Here is a 20,305-nt window from a genome sequence, read left to right on the forward strand (position 1 = left end):
GTGTCCCAAGTGGCTTCTCCTCTATGCTTCCATGATACAGTACTTCAAATGCTTAAATGCTGTTGGGAAATGGACCATTATTAGCAAAATTAGCTGCTGTTGACAGGCAGCTTCCTTCTTTTCCAAACATGACTTGCCGCACGCAATAACAGAAAGTGTTTCATTTAATCAGAGGTTGCTGAGTATTAACATATATTGATTCTGCAATGTACCTCTCAACAAAATGGAAATCAATTATCAAATGCAGTGAGAAAATTGATTCTCCTCTCCCTTGGAGCAGGATTTACAAATCTGTCAAGTAAGTATAATAACGTGCAGGAAAGGCAAATATGTTAAGGATCATTTACAGAGCAGAAAGTGATCTTTAAAAAACAACCAAAGACGACTGAGTGAAATTATGCAGTAAATTTCAACAGACTTACCCAGCTCCACGTCTTGGTCATCTGTGAGTACAAGGATAATGTTTGGCCTGATATTTTTCCGCTCCTGCTGTACACGTCCTCTGAACCTTGGGGATTTGACAGTAGTACAGTGGCTTCTTAACAGCTGAGTGCCAAGCACAGTCCATATAAATGCAATGCAATAATGATTCATTGTATCTGTCCAATACTGCAGTTAAACCCTTGTGCAAATGCTTCTGTTCCTTAATTTTCAAGCTCTGGATAATGAAAGGGATAAAAAAGGGGGGTGGGGAGAGGAACGAATGAGAGAGAGAAAGAGAGAAACAAACCTAGTTTAAAGCTCAGCTTGCATTCGATTAAATATACATAAGACAGAACAGAAAACTGTTCTTATAGCTGGATGTTGCTTTTTGAAAATGATACCAATATTTTTCAACTGCAGCGCGCTTGGTTTTCCTTCTCCAAGATTTAGTGCTAGCTGTATTTTATGGTTTGCTGCACAGCCATCTTCCAGAGATGCTTCTGTTTTCTTTACAGCTCATTATTTTCTTCTATTATTATTCCTCCACTTTATCTTGCTCAGGGCAACCCAAAGTGACTTGGGTTAGACTAGATGACGCTTGTGGTCACTTCCAACTCTACAAATCTATTATTCTATGACTTAAAACCAAACAACTGATCCAGAAAAAAGCCTCTTTAGAAGAAGCCCTCTAAAAGTGGTCTTCAAATCCATAACCTCTTAATTCCCTGTTCAGCAGTATGTCTCTTGTGTAGCGTGGCAGATATCCTTTCCTGGGAGCATGGAAAGAGAGAAGTCACCTAAATCCATCTCTCCTTATATACAGGGTTTCGGTGAGTACATGCCCTAATGGTTGGAAAGGCCCAGGTTTTCTTCAGAAAATCAGCAAAGCTGATGGGCTTGCCTTCTTCCCTTCAATAAACATTACTACGTTTCTTTCATCTCTTTTCCGTTCAAGAGAGGTCCCGTCCCAAGGCACATGCAGAACAGCAGGCCTGTTTTAGTCCAACTCACCTGCTCTTCTGAAGCAGAGATAAAGACATGGCTGCCGGCCGTAATCTCTAACATTATTTGACGCTGCTCTGTTTCTGTTTGCAACTTAACAGAGAGCTCGTATTAAGTGACAGTCCAGATGATCCTACCCAGCACCATGAAAGCCCGTATCCCTGTCCCTCATCAATCAGCAGTGGGACTGAGCACATCATCTATAATGCACGACAACTCTAAGCAAGCGTTTGTCCCCAGTTCTCCATTTCCAGATTCGGCTCACTGAGCCTATCAGAACCCCTTTCTCAATGGCTGTCAGTCAAGCAGCCCCACTATTGTAAGCCCTAATGCAACCTCAGGAGGGGTCTCCTTGCTGTGGCAGACTTAAACCCACAACAGAAAATGATTGATGGGTCTTGTGACTAAAAAGGTTAGTCACTTACACTCCAGCATTCTCTGCCCCATTGGCAGAGGCTCCACCAAGTGATGGAAACTCGTGATAATACTAACTGAACGTGAAACTTAATTGGCCATATATTTTTATTTTAAAATACAGACAGGGCTTGAAGGCAGACGAAGTGCAAGGAGGCATCCTCCATGGGAAAGTCTGCTTGGAAAAGAGGCGACACCAGCCTTAATGAGAATGGAACGTAACTCATCAGACAATCAGTCCTCCCACACCTGAGACTTCATATTTAGGCATGCAACATTAACTAGTAGGGGATAAATCAGCAGAACTAATTAAATGGAAGCATAGCATAGCAGAGAAGGCAAAGGGGGGGTGGGGGTGGTCCCATCACTCATTTAAAAACACAAAAGAGGGATGCAATTCCTTAGGGAGAAATTTGACACAGACCACCAGCAATAAACATATATCTTTTAAATGCTGGATTTTTTTCTTTCTTTTCACACCCACTTATTACTTGAAACTTCACAACATATCCTATAAACAGTGTCATGCATCTCACTCCTCAGGAGATAATTGCACCAGGAGAGTGTGAATGTTGTTTCTTTAAAACAAAAAAACGAAACAAAAAACCCTCCAAGCATCTGTAAGCAAAGAAATCCGGGCTCCATTGTCTGTGCATAAACATTCCAATCTCTGATTGACATCACAGCATAAAGGCAGTATGCTGGAGGATTCTGCATGCTAAGTTAAATGCTATCGCCCTGACTACATAACATTCAGAGAAGTAGACTGGAAGTCAGTAATTAGTCTGAGCATGCTCTCTCTCCCCTTAAAAATATTTTGGTTTCCAACCATTTGCTCCAACTGGAGTACAGGATTATTGACCATTGAAGTATTTTTCTGCCTGATAACAGCAATGCCACTTACACATGGTGCAAAAGCTAAACAGAAATTTCTCCTGGGGATCCTCTTTAAAGTGCAGACCTCAGACTCCTCTCACATAAAGTCAAAAGAGGAGCATGTGGGAGTAGGAAAGAGCAAATGTGTAGCATTTCCTAGATCAGATGCACTGCCTAGATAATTTTTCCAAATAGCGTTGTACCCAAACAGACCTAGGTTTTCTACAGCCTGGGGCAAGGTGTGCTCTGGCGAGTCCCCTTGTCTATCAGCAAAGTTCGCCAGGATTTATTTGACGGTTGCAGCAAGCTGGATCTAGCCTGCCTTTTAATTTTCCACAATGCCCCCACAAAACAGCATTGCTCTGAAACATTGTGTGCAATTTAGATGGCAGCTGCCCAGCACCACATGGACTGCTGGGCTGAAAAATAAATATAGGGCCCCCCAAGTGTGGCGTCAGCCAGTATAAAGCAGGGGTTAGAGTGCTGGAGTAGGACTTGGGAAACCTGGCAAGACCTAGGTTAAAAAACCAATCCTACCATTAAAACCATTGGGTGACCCAATCCCCATACTCTATTCCAATTTACATTAACACTGTTATGGGAATAAAATGGGATAAGCAAGGTGGCAATCAAGCCACCTTTATTTCTCTGGAGAAAAGTTGGGGAAGAACAGCAGCTCAGTGAAAGAGCATCCACCTTGCATTTAGGAAGTCCCAGGTACAATCCCTAGCATCTCCAGGTAGAGGTGAGAATGTCCCCTGACTGACACCTTGGAAAGCCACTGCAGGTGTGAACAGTACTGAGCTAATTGGCCCTTTGGCCTTGTTTAAGTTAAGGCAGCCTCCTATGTTAAAGGTGAAGGGACCCCTGACCATTAGGTCCAGTCGTGGCTGACTCTGGGGTTGCAGCGCTCATCTCGCTTTATTGGCCAAGGGAGCCGGCGTCCAGCTTCCGGGTCATGTGGCCAGCAGGACTAAGCCACTTCTGGAGAACCAGAGCAGCACACGGAAATGCCGTTTACCTTCCCGCCGGAGTGGTACTATTTATCTACTTGCACTTTAACGTGCTTTCAAACTGCTAGGCTGGCAGGAGCTGGGACCGAGCAATGGGAGCTCACCCCATCGCGGGGATTCGAACCACCAACCTTCTGATCGGCAAGTCCTAGGCTCTGTGGTTTAACCCACAGCGCCACCCGCGTCCCTTGCCTCCTATGTTAATATGATATAAATGTAATACATGTGTGTGAGGGGGGAAGAATCATGGTGGCAGGCTGCTCCTGCTCTAAATATATTCTACATGCCTAGACACCTCTTGTGCAACCAGGGCACCTGAATAGGTACGGCTCCTGATGATGCAGAGCAATGCCCAGGTATCATATATCATGTGTACTTCCCTATGCCCTTGTGCATTCATTTCCCTATTAGTTATCTGAAAAGGGCTTGGAGGGCTCAGCAATCCCAACTACTCACTACGTGCATTACCAGGTCCCCCTTGCACAAGCACTTATTTATTCAAAGGCAACCTTTTTAAAAGCTGCCATCCTCTCACTGCCCGGCTTCTAGCTCCTGAAGGAAATGAAGCAACGAAACACCCCTGCAAAATCTAGGGCTTCAGTGGGGATACAAGAACGTACTGTAGTGTTTGTGTTGGCTACTTTGCCCTAGTCTACAAGTGTCCTCAGAGACACTGCAATTTGTCTTTGAGAAACAGTCAAAAGCAAGAAAAATTAAAGAGAGGCCTTGTTCTTCACACATGGCAAGTGAACGTAAGGCATTGTGCAGTGTCCAAGGATCAAGAAGAGACTACAAGTTGCCTTTCTTCCATAAGGTAAATGGAAGCATATTGACTGCAAGTGAAAAATAAGCTACTTGGAGAAGGTATAAATATATTTTTGTACAGACAGGCATGTAATCAGGTCTCCTAGATGGAATCAGAGGAGATGCATTTCAAATGTACCCCTTTTCCATATATATTCTGATCCTACAAGAAATCAACTTTACAGCAAAAGTTACATGGAGCTATAAAACTGCAAATCCCATTTATCAAAGGAAAACTGCACAAAGAGACTGCTCAGCTTGCTTGACATTCTGTGATCCATTACAGTGTGTATCGTGTTTACAGTGTTTCCGGTTTTTACCCCACATGCAAAAGACTGCACTTTATTCAATGTGTATGCACGTGGGCATGATTAGTCTAGGCCAGTGATGTCCAAAGTCTTTAGCCTGGGTGTTACATCTGTCTCTCCAAATAACATCGTTACAATCTCCCTTCATGTATAGCTTTTGGATCCGAACACACTACTCTCTGAAGCACTTTACTTTGGAAGAAGCATTGTCTGCGACTTTTGGACTGCTTTCATTCCACTAGGGAAGCACACAGGGAAATTTGTGCTCTAGTACAATCCACTGACAACGCAACAACTCTAAGGACCAATGTAGACACGGCCATGACATTAGATGCATGTCAACAACTGATGTGTATGTTCCTCCAAAATGTAAATAGCCACTAAGCAGCACCAAGATGTCAGCAGGTGGAGAGAAATAACACTTTCTCCACCACAATCTTGTCAAAAATCCCCGCCTCAAGCTGGGCTGAAAACCCATGGGAGTTTCCCTTCTAATACAAATAGAAGCTTTTGGCATAAGTGATTAAAAAACAAAAATCTGGAACACACTAAGAAAAAGACAAACTTCACTTCTTGCATCACAGTTCTGACCCTTCCAATTAATAGCTTGTGTGGAGTTAAAATGCTGTGGTGCCATTTAGTCCAAAGTATCCCAAAACATTTGATGGCAGAAAGTGAGGAGGAACTAAAGAACCTTTTAATGAAAGTGAAAGAGGAGAGCGCAAAATATGGTCTGAGGCTCAACATCAAAAAAACGAAGATCATGGCCACTGGTCCCATCACCTCCTGGCAAATAGAAGGGGAAGAAATGGAGGCAGTGAGAGATTTTACTTTCTTGGGCTCCATGATCACTGCAGATGGTGACAGCAGCCACGAAATTAAAAGACGCCTGCTTCTTGGGAGAAGGGCAATGACAGGCCTAGACAGCATCTTGAGAAGTAGAGATGTCACCTTGCCAACAAAGGTCCGTATAGTTAAAGCCATGGTTTTCCCAGTAGTGATGTATGGAAGTGAGAGCTGGACCATAAAGAAGGCTGATCGCCGAAGAATTGATGCCTTTGAATTATGGTGCTGGAGAAGACTCTTGAGAGTCCCATGGACTGCAAGAAGATCAAACGCATCCATTCTTAAGGAAATCAGCCCTGAGTGCTCACTGGAAGGACAGATCGTGAAGCTGAGGCTCCAGTACTTTGGCCACCTCATGAGAAGAGAAGACTCCCTGGAGAAGACACTGATGCTGGGAAAGATGGAGGGCACAAGGAGAAGGGGGCGACAGAGGACGAGATGGTTGGACGGTGTTCTCGAAGCTACAAACATGAGTCTGTCCAAACTGCGGGAGGCAGTGAAAGACAGAGGTGCCTGGCGTGCTCTGGTCCATGGGGTCACGAAGAGTCGGACACGACTAAACGACTAAACAACAACAAAAATCCCAAAACATGACAGCAGGTGCACTGACTTCTAAGTGACGAAGAGATGCTTTATTAAAGCAGATTAACTGTACGGGCATGGAAAGAGACCAAAACAGTACAGAGATCTTAGAAGGCTAAGGGCTAGCAGGAACAAGTCCAATCTAGGAAGCAGGGCCAGGGTTCCCAAGTTGAAGATCAGGAACAAGCATTGCAAGACTGCACAGGAGCTGCAAAGTTGTTCCAACAAGTTTTCCCACCTATCCACCAAGCTTTTAAGCAGAGGTTGAGATGCCCAGCTACTCATGAGAATCCTCAGCTGCAAGTTTTAAACACTTTTTAGGCACCAACACTATAGAGCATACACCCAGTGAACCTGGGAAAAGCCACTTTTGACCACAGATGTCACCGAAGACTCAAGATCTTCTGGAGGAACTATGAAAAGTGCAAACCTGATGGAGTAGGACACAACCCACAAATTGCAAATACAGTGGTACCTTGGGTTAAGTACTTAATTCATTCTGGAGCTCCGTTCTTAACCTGAAACTGTTCTTAACCTGAAGCACCACTTTAGCTAATGGGGCCTCCTGCTGCTGCCATGCCACCGCAGCACAATTTCTATTCTCATCCTGAAGCAAAGTTCTTAACCCGAGGTACTATTTCTGGGTTAGTGGAGTCTGTAACCTAAAGCATATGTAACCCGAGGTACCACTGTACAGCAACCACCTATCTACTGTTCATTGGAAAGCGAAAGGTGCGATAGGTGAATATGACAAGCATTTTTTGATAATATTTCCTTACAAGTTGGCTGTGATCTGCCTGCAGAACTGGAATAATTCACTTCCATACTGACCATAAACTAGCAAGAATTAAACAAAGATCAGGCCACTCCCTTTTTGGCGTTGAGTCTTAAGTGCCTGAGAATATGGAAAGAAATGCAAAGCAACTTATAGTTTAATAAAACAAACCCTTTCTTGAAAGAAAATCTTGAGTAGTTTTATTTTCCCATCAGAACCAAAATAGTAAGAAGAAACGGAAACCCCCGACCTTCAATTTAGAGATTAAAATTAGCTCCCACTAGTTAATCAACCAATCCATCTTTAGACGACTAGTGTACCGACTGAAGCCTACCTACCTAATAATTGCCAATGAACAATTTTGACATTCCTTATGTTGAAAATGCTGGCGAGTTACAAACACAGAAGCTTCAGGATTGGTGTGTATGTGGTGGTGGTGAAATTCTAGTTTATCCTGCTCAATTCACATACATCGTTTCCACTGATCTCCAGTGTATGTATCAGAGAGAGAATGAAATGCCACTGTATTTGAGTTTGGGTAGCCCATTTAATTAGCAGTCCTGGAAATTTAAGTTTTAGGGTGACCATATGCCCTGTGTTATGTATCTGAAAGAGTGGTCTTTTTGAATGATTATCCAGTCTCAGTCCAAGTTTAAATAGAAAGACAAAAAGAGTTCACCTTGTCACCGAGTTCCTTATTATGGTGAGATGCATTTCACTGAGACCCCTGGGTATAGGGCGGTATATAAATTTAGTAAATAATAAATAAATAAATAAATTATATTTGAGATTGCAGAGATCATTTCTAAGCATGCATATATTCTAAACATTAGCATTTGCACATTGTTATCACTAAATCTGCATCCTGCTTTATCATCTTTTTTGTCACCCTAGACTCACAGAGCTGGAAGGGATCCCAAGGATCATCTAGTCCAGCGGTTCTCAACCTGTGGGTCCCCAGATGTTGTTGGACTACAACTCCCATCATCCCTGAGTTCTGGCCTTGCTAGCTAGGGGTGATGAGAGTTGTAGTTCAACAACATCTGGGGACCCACAGGTTGAGAAAAGCTGGTCTAGAGGTGGAAGGGATCCCGAGGATTGCCTATGCAGGAATATTCAGCTGCATAGGGATTGAACCTGCAACCATGGCATTATCAGCACCAGGCTCTAACCAACGGAGCTATCCAGGCTGGCCCTGGTAAGATATATAAGAAGTCGTCACATGAAATTTACTGTAGAATTTTGGTCAAAAACAAATTAAAAGTTAAGGTGAATTTTTCTTCTAAAAGCATATGACAGTTGAAAAATGCTAGTTTTCACACATACTCAATTTCAGGGTTTTATTAGAGTCCCTGAAAAAAAGGGTTTAAAAGCAGGCAACGATATTTTTCAAACGCTGCACTTATATTGCAGGAAAACAAGCATAACAATCATTTCAGAAAATCAGGGCTAGCATTCCAGTTTCCTATGGGAAAGCAAGCCTCTCAGCATGGAAAATGCATTTTCAGTACAGCAAGTCGAGAACAGCAGGATCTACTGCCTCCTCTTAAAGGTTAATCCATTAATCTTAGTTGTAAAGCACTGGATTTATACTGAATATAAAGAATGCCATCAAATATCTAGGCCTAGCATTTATCTGTCTGATCTACAACATATTTATCAGTCAATCAGAATTATTTGCTCACCTCTAAATATAATCTGCCTGCAATTATGATGTTTAACCCATGCTGGGGGATAAATTATCATACCCACCAACTATAATTTAGTCTAACTGCAGGCATAGGGATTTGTAACCTCATAAAAAGTACGATGTAATTTAACAAACAAAGTACAATCAGGGGATTTCTGCATAAACTTTTATGCAAGCATACATTCCTGCATAGGCACAAAAATGTAACACATGTTTTAATCCACCATAACCATTGTGTATATGCTAAGCAGCAACTTAAACTAGTCAAAAAACTGCCAATTGTTTTAAAACTGAAGGAAACTTGTTTATTCCATTGGGCTGGTTTTGCCCATGTCTTCATTTCCAACCAGCTCCTGGGAAATATTCATAGGAGTAAAGAAATTACTTACTCACAAATTTAGGCCTGGATCCAAAGAACCATGAATGGAAGGAGAAAATAGATTAGTGTTGTTCCATGGGCCCAGCAACTAAAAGACAGTAGGGGCTACATTACGTTATAGGAAACCAAATAAGGAAACTGCGGCCTGCCATGTGTAACTTAACTGGACTTGAAAATAAGCTCTTACAATGTCTTACAAAGGACTTTGCACAAACAGGGTGCTTCCTCTAGATTTGGAATACGGTACTTTTCCTCACACAACATCTTCCACTTGGAAACAGTCCTTCCATGAATAAGAGAGTCTTTCTACTAACAGAAGGCATGCACCTTCAGATTAAATCCACAGAATGTGAAGGTGGCAGCCACAGCTTAAGCAAGCCGTAATTTCCATGACGACAGAAATTCTTTTGCTGATCACTGTGATCATGGGAATTGCTGCAGGCATTCTCCTCCTCATGTGGTGTCATGAACCAGGGCTCCGACTCCTCACTCTCAGGAGAAGAGGCCATAAATACAGAGGACTTAATGGACTGGGAGACAGATTGGCCCTCAGAATCAGCCATCAATTTCTATGCCTCATTGGGTGTTCCCTCACCAAAAGAGCCCATGATGCCAGTACATCTCTAGCCTGAAGACTTCCAGAGACAGTGGAGTAGAGGCTCCACTCCTCAGAGGCAGGATAGAAGCAGAGGCTCAGTCTAAGTTTGCTGGTTGCTACAGCAGCATATAAGCCTGTCTTGTGTTCCAGCCTACACTCTACACAGGTGGCGCTGTGGGTTAAACCACAGAGCCTAGGACTTGCCGATCAGAAGGTCGGCGGTTCGAATCCCCGCAATGGGGTGAGCTCCCATTGCTCGGTCCCAGCTCCTGCCAACCTAGCAGTTCAAAAGCACATCAAAGTGCAAGTAGATAAATAGGATAAATACCTTCTGACAGGAAGGTAAACGGCGTTTCCGTGCGCTGCTCTTGCTCGCCAGAAGCGGCTTAGTCATGCTGGCCACATGACCTGGAAGCTGGACGCCGGCTCCCTTGGCCAATAAAGCAAGATGAGTGCCGCAACCCCAGAGTCGGTCACGAATGGACCTAATGGTCAGGGGTCCCTTTACCTTTACCGCAGCATGTAAGCCTGTACTCAGAGCTATCCAGGGTCCTGCCCACTTTGCTTATTTGCCTTGCTGGACCCTGTATTGCCTGACTATGCTTATCTGGACCTCCAATCTGCTTTGTTTGAGTGAGCTCACTTGAGGTGAACCCTGCTTTGCCTGCCCCTGCTAATCACCTCAGCTTGTTTGACTTTGCCCTGCTGGAACTTGATCTGACTATGTTTACTGCATCCTGAACGGAACGAGGTCAATTGGCTCTCCTGGACCCTCCTCTGAAGATCTCACAAGCACCCCTCCCTGTGAGTGGCAGTAAAAACACAACAATAATAAATTATATGACCAACCATTTGCTGCCCTTTCATGGCACTCAAAGTGTCCACTTCACTCTGACAAATGGCAGATTTCCTAAATAATTTTAGAATAGGAATATTTTCTGGATTTGCCCCCTGGGAAAATTGCAACAATTTTTAGTTTGCATCAGGTCCACCCCCCCCCCGAAATGGCCTAGAAAGTGATCTAATTCAGCATGTTTATTTGCATTTAGTGAACAAAGCTATAAATTTAAAACAGCCAAGCTTAATATCATATTTGCAGTTTGGCCTTCATGCATTTTTACTAATGACCTTACAAAATGGGGACGGGGGGGAATATTTTGGGGAAATTGCCCCCCACATCACTGCCCAAGAGTAGGTATGACTGGAGCTGGTGATAATCAAAATTACTGTAAGGTGAGGGTTTCTTTAAAAAAATTTAAAGTGTTTAAGTGTTGTTAAGATTATTGCACCTGATCTCCAAATTTCCAAAAGATCTAGAAGTACACAATTTTCAACCATGATGACTAAAATTACACCTGTAAATCAAATCTGGACTGTACCTTATTTCTGCATGGGAGCAAAGAAATATTCAAAGTGGCTGGATTAAGATCATTTTTCTGTGCCAGTTAGTTTATAGGCCTCATCAAGAGTTTAAGTGTAACAAGCTTTAGGTTTATATTAACCATATGTGACATGAAATAATCCAAGAGAAAGTTCTAATACATCTTTCAGCAGAAAGGAGAGCTTTTACAAACAACTCTGATGTGAGCTTTTAACACACTTTTCCTAACTTTGTTTTCTCGCTGTCCAATTTGCTTTGTTTTAGAGGTTCATATTTCAACTCGCTGAGAATTGCACTTGCCACACAAAAGGATGTTGATATAATTAAGCCAGATGACGTGCCCCACAAGTAAAATCAGCCATTCATGAAAGCTGGTCACCAGAGGCCATTTCAAACAATGCATATTTCAGGGTAATCTAAAGTAATCCCTTCTCTCTGCTGATTTGGTTTCCAGGCAGTCTTAAGCACATGTGTGCTTGCAAACAGGAGGCTTATTAAAACCTGATGTTATATTGGAGATTATTAAGGCAGTGTGCTCGTGATTGAATTCAGTGTCTATTGTCCTTCAGAGCTAAAATATCAGTTATGGATATGCTTATTAAAATGGAGATGTGTCATGATACATCCAGTGAGTTCTTGTTAACTCATTAGGAAAAGTAACCCAGGATTCTAACTTTCAACTTTTTGAAAAAAAAAGTTAGTCTTGGCCCAATTTTAGCAGCTACCAGGAAATACATGACAAAACTCTTCAGATCTTTCCCAGCCATAAACAATGACCTTTGTGTTTACTGGAATTTAGGCTATTTTCACATCCTCTTTATAAACTGCATATTTTTGCTGGGCCTCTGCTCAGCTGTGCAATACATCATTTAAAAATGGACCATAAAAATTACCTATCTAGAATTCAATGACTCAGGAGAGTGTCTCAAAGTCAGGATTATCAAAGCTTCAAGAAACATAGACATCATTTTTATATTTGAACCATAATCTTAGACATTATAAAATGTTGTTATCCTTTTTTTTTATCCATTTGTCCCCAGAATAGTTCGTAAGTCTCCAAAAGAACAGTCCCATTTTCTATACCTCTATATATTATTTTAAAACTCTCCTGGATCTTTGATGGACCCTAATGGTCCATCAAATTCTTGGAAGAACATTTTTGTGACCTGTAATTGACCTGGTACAACAAACCCAAGAATGCTGCCTCCACAATGCTCGTGATCCTGTGCCAGGAGAAATAGCAGCATTCCAGAATCTGCATACCAGAATAATCAGACCAGGTGAAAAAACATCATGTTGGTCATTTAAAATGCTTCAATAGATATATCTTGTAAATACAGGTGCAGATTAACTTACATTTGGGTCTGATTCTGCAAGAACGTAGACAAACAACCACCTAAGATCATTAGCCTGCCCAGAGAGATCACAGCTACACACCTGTTTCAATTTAAGCAATTTGTCAGACCATGTAAGTTCGTGATCCTAAGGCTTTTGGGGGCTGGAAATAAATGATTAGGATGGAAACCATGCCCTTCCAGTTTCAATGGATTATGCCAGCGTTGCCAGCACAAATAGTTGGGATCCGAGTGCCAATCTATAATCTTCAAGCATTAAAAAGAATTACACGCACAAACCATATATTTCAAATATAGTGTGTGTACATGCCTTATCCTAATTCTAACATTTTCAACTCTGCCGAATTTTAGGTAGAAGTCTTTCACATCCCAGTCACCGGAGATCCATTTTAAAAGGTGGTGATAAGGACCCTCTGCAAGCAAAGCAGAGATGCTTTACCACTGAACTAAGCTAATGGTTACATTTTATTAATTTACATTTCTAAAATGTCTGTCTACCCCTTCAAACTTCAAGCAAGTAAGTGCTCAGGGTGGCTTACTAATAAATATGTAATAAACCAAAACAGAATAAAAACAAAACATTTAAACATATGACTTAACTCAATAGTTTTTGTTCTCTACCATATACATCTAGTGAAGTTCAGACTGTTAAGGGTTCTCTATGATATCGATTTCCAGGCCCAATTTTTCTATAATATGGATTGGAAAACTGTTTTAGCACTGGGCATGGGGGATTGGAAGCTTGAATTTGTTTTATTCTGGATTGTTTTATTTGATGTTTTAATGTGTTGTAAACTGCTTAGAGATTTTTTCCCTTTAAAATATAAAGCAGTATAGAACTGAAATTATTATTAATAAGTAATACTACTACTACTACTAATAATAATAATCCCACCACAAAAAATGCCTAGACGTTCCATTGTAGCAACTGTAACCTAGGTTTAAGGTGCCATTTGGCAATTAGCTTATATATCTGAGTTTCTAACACTGCTCAAAGCCGATGGCTGTTGTGACGTGGGGTTTGTGATTTCAGCTCTCTTGATATAATATGCTGGAGACAGTTCTGTAGTAACACTTCTTTATTAAAGCAAACAAGACTGAGAACTGAGGAGGGGAGAGCTACATTTATAGGGACAGGGAACTAGCTAGAAAGGATACATTTTGGAGGGAACAATATCAGGCAATCACAGTCCTGCCTTTTGGAGGAAACCAATAAGACAGAGGATCCAAATACAGCAGCTTAAATGAACCAATAGTAGCTGTACCCTCTGGAACCAAAAGGCAGTTACTTTACCCTAATGCAAATACAGACAATAATAATACAGATATAAAATCCTTTGACTCAATACACAACAATGGCCAATCAAGACAGCCAGCACTGGGTTGCTCAGATCACCAGTCTAAGCATTAGATCAGGGGTCAGCAACCTTTTTCAGCCGTGGGCCGGTCCACCGTCCCTCAGACCTTGTGGGGGGCCGGACTATATTTTGAAAAAAGAAAATGAACAAATTCCTATGCCCCACAAATAACCCAGAGATGCATTTTAAAGAAAAGGACACATTCTACTCATGTAAAAACACCAGGCAGGCCCCACAAATAACCCAGAGATGCATCTTAAATAAAAGGGCACATTCTACTCATGTAAAAACACACTGATTCCTGGGCCGTCTGCAGGGCCGGATTTAGAAGGTGATTGGGCCTCAGGTTGCCTACCCCTACATTAGACAGCTTCTTATACAGTGGTACCTCGGGTTAAGTACTTAATTCATTCCGGAGGTCTGTTCTTCACCTGAAACTGTTCTTAACCTGAAGCCCCACTTTAGCTAATGGGGCCTCCCGCTGCTGCTGCGCCACCAGAGCACAATTTCTGTTCTTATCTTGAAGCAAAGTTCTTAACCCGAGGTAATATTTCTGGGTTAGCGGAGTATGTAACCTGAAGCGTATGTAACCTGAGGTACCACTGTATATGTTTACCTGCTATAATGACATTAAAGATTCAGCACATTAGACTGCCTCCTAGCATTTTATGTTAAGACTTAGTGCACTATCACAGCAGCAGATGTATTCCCCACCCCTGCTGCCTCCAGAATGAACTTCATGCCCACAGCATGCACTGAAAGTTCTCAAATCCCAGCGCCCAAAATGCTCATGGCTTCCTGCCATGTTTCGAACCCATTTGCTTTGTTCCTAATTCAATACATGAACTGGCTTACGCACTTCAAAAACGTTCTGTTTATGTAGTCACATTTGCCATTATCGCAGGCTTTTAAACGCACATACTTCGCGTAATGACCATAAACTTAAGATCTGACTTCTTTTAAGATAGATGGAAGGGAAACGAAACATCTTGCCCATCTGACTAAGCCATGGTATTTATTATTATGCTCTATGAAGTATTTTAATATGAGTGACTACAGAAGCAATGTGGTCTATCGCACAGTACACTGCTTGCTAATTATGCATGACATCAATTTTTGAAAGTATTACACACTGACCTCTGAAAGGCTGAATTAATTTTACAATCAGGCTTGGATATCAGATTGCTGAAATGGTATTTAGCTTTTATTACTGCTCTGGCTCTTTATTCTCGGTCTCTCTGAAAGGAAAACAAATTCTCATGGAAAAAGACTCTTCGTCACTCCAAAACAACAGGACTCGGTTGGCATGTAAACGCTCCACCATCATTTTCCACCTGTCAGTCACTGATATAGAACAGATACAGGCCAAGCCAAAAGATGCTGTCTGACAAGAAGAGTTTCTAAGGCTGCTTTCAAGAGTGATGCATGCATTTTGTCTAACAACCTTTTTAAAGGGGCTTTTGAATATTGGACAGACGATAATGAGAAGCAGCCATTTTCATTCAAAACGATACCCCCATCATTTGAATGCAATTAGAATGACTTGGTTGGCATGCATTTTACTGTGCCATGGTACATTGGCAGTCTGGAAAATAAGCATTATCAGCACTTGTTGCCTTTTTTCTGTTACAGAGGGATGTAGCACCTGGGCCACAGGAATCCTATCAGTGCAACACTTCCACAAGTGTGAGAGCATGAACATTTAAAAGTATATAATGCAAGCCAGCATGATGCCACATTAAATACACAGACACGGTCAGTGTTCAAGCATCATTCCACTGTACCAGGTACAAACTTATTAACACAGAGCCTCTGCCCTTACGAAATTGCTTCACATAGATATTTTCCAGACATGATCTACAATTTAGCCTCACCTGCTTCCCTCATAGTAATGGGCTCACCATATCTCCTTGGATTCTTTGGCTTTGGTAAAGTGGATGGCATGTGTGCTGTCAGTGAAAGGATTTGCACTTGAACAATTGAACCTCCCTCCCCCCATGTGCCCCACACTTTCCCCAAATCTTCTCTGGAGAGTTGGGGAAACACCTATAACTGATTAGGGGGACACCAGGGGAGAGAGAGAGAAGAAACTGGACCAGGGAAGAGAAGCGGCGGAAGAAGAATGGAAAAAGTTCAAGGACTATTTAAAGAAACACTATAAAATTAATGACAGTTAGAATGATGTTGGATTAAAATAAATGGTTACTATTAGTAATGGTCATGACAAAGAGAATAAGGGTGATTAGTATAAATTTATAACAAAATAAGGCAAGATTTCGCTGAATAACTGTAAGAATCTGGAATACAGAAACGGGAAGTAAGAGGAGGTCGTGGAAGTAAGGTTTAGAAATTGGGTTATGAAATGGTACTTGTTTTATGTTTTACTATTGTTTGATGTTTGTTTATGTATGTTTTGTTTCTGTTATATAAAAAACTGTTCAATAAAAATATTTTTTTAAAAAAAAAAAAAGAGAGAAGAAACTGTCATTGAACAAGTGCCAATTCTTGCTCTGATGCAAAGCACCTATGGGATATTGCCCTGTGCTTCCTCGTCACTTTTGGGCACGGTAATTAAAATAGCTGATTTGTGGTAGTCCTACAACAGTGACCTCATTTTCTTAAAAAGACAAAAGCCATGTAACATGGCATTTCCATTTTGGCTGGTCTTCCAGGAGGTCTATTCTGAAGCAGAGGGCCAGTCTGTATGAAAGAAAAGAGGCAACAACTGCCAGAGTTTATTTATTTCGCTTTAGACTGTAAAGGGCTGGTGGTAGTAGGTTCTCAAATCAGGGAGTGGGAATGAGACTAAAGCATCCCTGCTACTGTTTGCCAGAAGAGGAAGTCTGCTGCACCTGGGCACCAACAATTCAGCTGGTTCAAAAAGGTACTGCATTTGCTGAGCGATTGACACAAGAGGTCAAATTCTATAGACGCTGGCACCATTGTGATTCATTTATTTTATGCTTTTGGCCCAAAGGCACAGTAATAGGCAAATGGCATATTAAAAACAAAATATACAGTACAGTAAAATAGATGGGTCATTGGCCTGGTCCAGCAGGTTCTTGTCACATTCTTAAAACCCTTCTAGACACATGCTCCTTAAGAGGACAAGCTCTTTGCCTCCCTCCTCTTCTCAACCTCAAATCCCAACTACAAACTGGAAAATAGGTAGGCCTATCACCAGTTAAGATAAGCTGGAACTCCTACAATTAATCAATTAAATCTGCATTTAAAAAAAATATATACAGCAGTAATTTTAATTTTAAAAATACATCTGGTATCACAGCAATAATTATACCACCTGCAGTTTCTATAAAAAGTTCTATTAAAAATTATATTAGAAGTTAAAACATCTGCTGTTGCCTGATTAATGGAGGCCACTTTTGTAGATAGTCAAGCAAAATGCTGTTAATTCATTAGATCAATCAAGTAAACACTGCAGCCCTAAAGGTAACAATGAACTTATTCATGGGGTTGCTGTGAAAACAAACATGATCAGGACTAAACAATTCATTGTGCATTTAAATGATTGCGCTATACAAATTATCAGCATCTTACGTCTATGGCAGAGGGTGTGTGTGTGTGTGTGTGTGTGTGCATGAATGAATGAATGAATGAGAGAGATAGAAGCATATGTCTCAGCAATGATGCAGTTGGGTAATTTTAGACTTAAGAACCGATAAAGAGCCAGCTGGATCAGGTCCATCTGGTCCAGCATTCTGTTTTCACAGTGCCCACCAGATGCCTATGGGAAGCCTGACAGTGGCATTCTCCCTGCTTGTGACTTAATGCTCTTATGGAGGGTGGAGGTATAAAAGTTTTTTATTTCACTTACTGCATAATGTAGCCAGTACTGAGTTAGCTCTGCTGCTGGGCTTGGGGAACCTGTTCATTCTGCTGACTGGAAGCCTGGGTATCTGTCTCAAAGTCCTGCCCATATGACAACAGTGTGTGGAAGCACTAGCATTCCAATTATACAAGGTGTGTAGGTGTGTGTTATGAGAGGAAGAGAAATAGACCACTCCACTTACCTATTGGTGGTCCTCTGAAATATTGTTTTTAGAGAGCTAATGGGATGCATGACTTGACTCTAAAGGTGGAGGAAGAGAGGTGGGAATGAACTTCTGCAGTTCATTGATTTGGCAGTGTGCGCTAAGATATTTATAAAAGCACCACTGAGACCATACCCATAGGCTTACAAATCACATTCCCTCTCTCTTTCTCACACACCCTAAAAACCATGATGCCCCTTTCCTTGACTCTTCCTGCCTAGTTATCAGCTTCTGTAAGCTTTCACAACATAACCATTTCTAGAAACTTCCCTGAATCCCTCTCAGTCTCTCACCCTATTGTGTGGCAATGGATACCTCTTCTAATCACTACCCATTCATTTTGGCTCCCGAATTGATCTTTTACCGAGGACTTTGACAGCTAATTATATTTATAAATAGTCCAGCTTGTGCTTTCATAATGAGCTCAAGGCATTTTAATGCAAGGTACACAGAGCAATTAAACATTTCATACCAGCCTGCTTCCTTCTTCCAACAAGAGGACATTACAGCAGCAGCCCAAATTCGTCTGCAATAAGAAGAGCACTTTTAACAACTGAATGTCCCTTGCAGCCTCCTCTGCTTATGATCTCTACTGCCAAGGCAATAAGGCCAGCTTCCTATATGTGAAATTGCTTTCCTTTGTCCCTTGCTGCTGATGTAGTAAAAATAATTGCAGGATTAGGAAGGAAGCAATCTAGTTGTCCAGTGGTTTTTGGTCTTCACTTAATGTCTTTGATGTTTAACCTCCTGCTATAAGTAGGTGTCTTTCAGATAGACAATTAGTCACGTTCTGGCTCTGATAAAGCCAGCGACAGAAATCCCCTATTCACCAAGATTTTATTTCTAAGAATGATTTAGCTACGCCAACTGTGTGCTACAAGTTCAGGTGTCAAGCACTTCATATCCCCAGTATCACTGGAGGAAATTAAGCATTTCTAGTTGCTGTAAGCAAAAATAGGAAATTGTCCTCTGAGATACTGTCTTCGGTAAGGAGGCTAAAACACCTTAAATTGTAATTAACTTTACAAAACATTATCTGAAGCATAATAGTTAATCCATGAAAAGTTGGACTTCATTTTTAACCCAGATCAAGGACTCTACATAGTGAAACGATTTTTAGAATGCTGTAGTACTTAAAAAGTGCTTCAGAGAAATGCAAATTTAGTCTCAATGATTAACATTCAAACTAATGTTTTTATCCTGTAGATCACGGGTGTCAAACACAAGGTCCGCGGGCCGAATCCGGCCCGCCAGACCTCGTCATGTGGCCCGTGTAGCCGCCACCGGCCGCCAGCCTTCACCTTTTATTCTCACTTTTTTTTTTTACACAAGAAAGCCGCCTCTTCAGCGCATGCGCGGCAGCCTACAAGCCAGAGAACGTCTGTCCTCTAGCGGCGCCGGCCATTCTACACAGGAAACCCCCACTTTACATGCATTCAGGAAACCTCCACTTGTTTTTATATTGAGCGCATGCCATCCTGTGATGTGACAGATCCAACGGCTGCCTGAACAACCGGCCCTTTGAGGGTGACCAAACTGCTGATGCGGCCCCCCGATGAATTTGAGTTTGACACCCCTGCTGTAGATGGAAGAAGGCACAGTGGTACACAGGGTGGATTCTGCTACTCTGCAGCAACCATGTTTGTCTTGACAATAAAGAGAGCTTCCATTTTGCTACACTGGCTGCCATTTGCTACAACATTCTAGCACTTTTCAGACATATTATGTGATGCTCAAAATACCTTCAGGAAACTGCAAAGATGATAGTCATCCTTAGTGTGCATTTTACCTTCCTCCTTTTCTGCCAAATTCTATACATACTATGCAACAGGTTAGCATGAAACAGCTGGCGTAAACAGACACTGCCGAACAACACCCATAGCCGACACAGTAGCAATGTGAACTGAGGCTCCATTGACACAACACCGTGCTGCATGTGAAACACTAATACAACACTTCTTCTCATCCATCATGGCACCTTCAAAAACCATAAGCCAGATCTTAGCACTATTCCGTTTTTACACACATTTTGAGGCTGCACAAAGTAGCCGTGACTCTGATGTCAGGTTTTCCGACCAGCTCCTTCTCTTCCTGTCCTGTGTACAATGCAAGTATCTGCAAGGATGCGACTTTTGCACACACACAGCTTTGTGTGTGAAAGCTTCCATGCAATCTGGAACCCCCTATTGGTTAGGGTTCCAGATCAGGTGTGGGCCTTTACATATACAGCCAAACATGCAAATGCCACCTCCCTGCAGTCATTCCAGCTGCGGTTGCAGGCACCAGTCAGCATGCACAACCAAAGGGGTTTCGCTACTTCGCACTGCCCTGTTTCCACTTATGTATTGGTCTGACAAGGGACGCAGGTGGCGCTGTGGGTTAAATCACAGAGCCTAGGGCTTGCCGATCAGAAGGTTGGCGGTTCGAATCCCCGCGATTGGGTGAGCTC

The 20,305-nt window shown here is 41.9% G+C and overlaps 1 protein-coding gene across 7 annotated transcripts in view; it reads right to left on the minus strand.

The window, feature by feature from the left end:
• SULF1 (sulfatase 1) overlaps window positions 1–20,305 on the minus strand; it is a 101,838-nt gene that overhangs the window by 51,025 nt on the left and 30,508 nt on the right. For all 7 annotated transcript variants that reach the window (XM_053395927.1, XM_053395929.1, XM_053395924.1 and 4 more), the window contains one exon: window positions 423–658. In XM_053395927.1, the coding sequence (XP_053251902.1) occupies window positions 423–594 (172 nt within the window). In that variant the 5' untranslated portion in view covers window positions 595–658. The remainder of the gene's footprint in view (window positions 1–422; window positions 659–20,305) is intronic.

This window comes from Podarcis raffonei, chromosome 7, assembly GCF_027172205.1.
Source record: "Podarcis raffonei isolate rPodRaf1 chromosome 7, rPodRaf1.pri, whole genome shotgun sequence".
NCBI classification, from domain to species: domain Eukaryota; kingdom Metazoa; phylum Chordata; class Lepidosauria; order Squamata; family Lacertidae; genus Podarcis; species Podarcis raffonei.